The sequence below is a fragment of the Condylura cristata genome, unplaced genomic scaffold, assembly GCF_000260355.1.
Source record: "Condylura cristata isolate star-nosed mole 26May11 unplaced genomic scaffold, ConCri1.0 scaffold00026, whole genome shotgun sequence".
Taxonomy (NCBI): Eukaryota; Metazoa; Chordata; class Mammalia; order Eulipotyphla; family Talpidae; genus Condylura; species Condylura cristata.
Window position 1 is genome coordinate 5423771 of NW_004567127.1, and position 1897 is coordinate 5425667.

General features: G+C 36.7%; 1 protein-coding gene across 1 annotated transcript in view; it reads right to left on the reverse strand.

The window, feature by feature from the left end:
- The window catches only part of SYCP1 (synaptonemal complex protein 1), a 62429-nt gene that overhangs the window by 52633 nt on the left and 7899 nt on the right, over nt 1-1897 (reverse strand). Inside the window, exons 3-6 of the mRNA XM_004689612.1 lie at nt 1595-1721; nt 617-701; nt 394-437; nt 173-229 (exon numbers count right to left, since the gene is read on the reverse strand). Of these exons, the coding sequence (XP_004689669.1) occupies nt 173-229; nt 394-437; nt 617-701; nt 1595-1699 (291 nt within the window). The 5' untranslated portion in view covers nt 1700-1721. The remainder of the gene's footprint in view (nt 1-172; nt 230-393; nt 438-616; nt 702-1594; nt 1722-1897) is intronic.

Below are 1897 nucleotides of genomic sequence, written 5' to 3' on the forward strand. Positions count from 1 at the left end.
GTGAATCCTCTCACTCTCCGCATCTCTGGCCTGTACCCCAGTTCTGTATGAATAAATAAATAAATCTTTAAAAAAAAAGATGTATTTTAACCAAAAGTAAACATTTCAAAGCTTCAAAAGAAAGATGTACAAATGATACAACACATTTAGTATAGATAGGAAATCTTCTTACCTCAAAATCAGAGTCTTTCAGTCCTTCCTGGTGTTGACTACTGTCAGAATTATCAACCTAAACAAATAAAGGTTTCCTGTAAGAAAATATTTCTGGGCAAGCACTCCTAAATAGTAGCAATTAAATGCTGATGGTTAGTAATCCAACAACTAAAGCAGTTTTTCCTTTTTAAGCAAACAAGAGAATATCTAAACAAATGATGTGCACTATATTGAACTGACCTGTTCAAGCATAGGGAGAAAACTAACTTTTTGTAAAGAAGAATCTGCAATATAAAAGAAAACTAGTATTAAATGTGTCACCTTATTTTTCATAGTAAGTATTATATCTATGTTTATTGTCAAGACTATCAATAGTAACCTGTGTTACAGTTTCAATATCTAGTAATGGGTATTTAAATAAGTCTTCTATGTAAAGTGATTTATTACTTTTCCAATCTCCTACCTGAATCATTGTTTTCCCCATTTTTGGAGAGATTGGTCATTAGAAATGGAAAACCAAAATCATCTTCAATACATTTGCTGAAATTCTAGAAACAGATAAAGAAGTTTTTAAGCATACTGTACTGTACCACTCTGAAAACTAGCAGTGTAATATATATTATAGATGCAATAGACATCTGCTTCAAGAAATGACTTTGCAAATCTTTTAAGATACATAGTATTTACAACAGAAAACGCTTCTACTATGTAAACAAAGCAAAAAAATAAAAAGCCATTTCTCATATAGGATAAAGCTAACATATAAATTATGCAATACAAACTTTCTAAGTATTCCAGACAGTTAGTCATTTTAATTCCTATACAAAATAGTTTTAATTTTATGAAAATCCTTCCCTTGAGAGAATTGATAATTTTCTTCACTGAAAAACATTATGTTGTTATACTCTTCCAGTCTTAAGCCATACAATTTTTTCTATGCCATCTAAATTTAAAATACTCATCGTATCATCCCAATATAAAGTTCCACAAGAACTGTCTGATAAAAACTCTTACTGCAAACTGACTTTCCCTTTTTATCCTGGTTTGACAAGCTTTAAATTCAGTGACATACTAATTTTTACTGACATGACAAGACCCGTCCTAATTGTCCTCTATTGCAATAGTCTCCTAATTTAGAGTTTACTCTTTCACTGTATGTGTCTTGTCAGTTGCCTCAAATCATTTCGGGGAAAGATTAAAATCGGCCCGTCGCACTATGCGTGCAGAGTTCTACAGCAGCCCAGCTCATTCGTCCACATGGTGTTTACACCCTCGAAGGACACAGCTTCTGCATTCAAAGCGATGCTACTCAAAAGGCTCATGGAACCTTAATGGCACTGACCCAAAAGAAGCAAGCATGAAGGACCCTTGGTCAGAAAGTTCGCTTGGCCGCATTCACCCAGCGTTAAGAAGCGTCAAGTCAAGATTCGGATGCAGTTACCTTGAAGAAATTAGACTCTCCTCCCGAGTGATGAGGTTTCACTGCGGACACTTGGCTACTTAATCTCGGTGGTACAAACAACTTAACCGACTTTTGCTTTTCCATTTTCTCTTCCAGTTATACTTAGCTAATGCCCCAGAGGAGGGAAAAAGTGTTTCACATTGTTTCATTAATATGCTACACATTGGCGAGAAGGGGCCGAGGTCACGCAGTGAATGGCCTTGGGCAGGCAGCCAAGGCACCTGTCACTGCGAAGAGAGCGGCCCTGCACGCAGCCAGCGGGGTGGGGGTGGGGCGGGGGTG